Here is a 1,136-nt window from a genome sequence, read left to right on the forward strand (position 1 = left end):
TAAATGATGGCTAAATTATACCCTTTTTCAAAAGGATTTATATTTTTCTTTCTATACATGCCAGTACTTTAAAAGAAAGTCTGAAGAACAACATCATCGTTACTAAATCTGTGAAAAGTTATATTATAAAGCATAATTGAGGATATCTTTTTTTTATCCCTGCAGTGTACTACAGCCATCCAAGGTCAAAAAAAGTCTGCTGAAACTCCTTTAAATTCTTCATACTAAATCATATCCACAGGAATGTTCAGTTCCATTGGCATGAGCATTCTATAGGCTCTTGAATGATGTACATAATTTCAGTGCCGTTTCCTGAGCAGCGCAGTGGCACAGTCAGATTACGTGTTCCATTTTCTTGACAACATTTACAGAATCTTAAATGGGTATCAATATTGACATTGAAAATTGTTGCAGACGGGCATTTTCCATCACAAGAAGCCACATTTATCTATGAGTATAATAAGAACTGAAATTAGACATCTCAAATTTTGTTGTAAAGATATTGCATTTCAAACTTCTCTGTGATTAAAATCCATTTTTACATTTTAAAAGGACTCTGGTCTTAAGTATTATCTTCTAAAATTTATTCATTCTAAGTGTAGACACATTTTTAATATATTTCTTTTAATTAAACTTCTTTGTTGTTGTTTAACCATGTATTGGCATAACCTTGACCAGAATGTTGTGCTGTGGATACCAAAACTGAATCCCTAGTTTACAAATTAATAACTTCAAAACAGCATAGCTAAATTCATATTCAGTGCTGAACAGTTAAACTCTCATTACCAATCCTTATTCTAAAACTAAATAAATACACCACACCCTCTTACTTCTACTATTAAATTTTGGCCATGTCACTGTTGACCTTCTGTCAGGATGGAAATTAACCTGCTCAGCTTTCAATCTGTGATGGTGTTTTGCCTCTTATGACTATACAGGTTCTTCAGCCGAGTCTTTGGAAGTATTGATTGCTTCTCCTGTTGATTGCTTCTCCTTTAGGTGCTACACAAGAAGCACATTTGTTACCTGGACATGTCTTGAGTTTTGTAGATGGAGCTACACCAATGCTGAGAAATAGGATGTCTCAGGAGAAGACACCCAGAGAGTAAATGTCTTCAAAGAGGAATGCAGCAGGA

The 1,136-nt window shown here is 34.2% G+C and overlaps 1 protein-coding gene across 1 annotated transcript in view; it reads right to left on the bottom strand.

Moving 5' to 3' along the window:
* Nucleotides 1–247: 247 nt before the first annotated feature.
* The window catches only part of LOC104407001 (otogelin-like protein), a 38,457-nt gene continuing 37,568 nt past the window's right edge, over nucleotides 248–1,136 (bottom strand). Inside the window, exon 31 of the mRNA XM_010016146.1 lies at nucleotides 248–448. Within this exon, the coding sequence (XP_010014448.1) occupies nucleotides 248–448 (201 nt within the window). The remainder of the gene's footprint in view (nucleotides 449–1,136) is intronic.

The sequence above is a fragment of the Nestor notabilis genome, unplaced genomic scaffold, assembly GCF_000696875.1.
Source record: "Nestor notabilis isolate BGI_N333 unplaced genomic scaffold, ASM69687v1 scaffold31196, whole genome shotgun sequence".
Classification (NCBI taxonomy): domain Eukaryota; kingdom Metazoa; phylum Chordata; class Aves; order Psittaciformes; family Psittacidae; genus Nestor; species Nestor notabilis.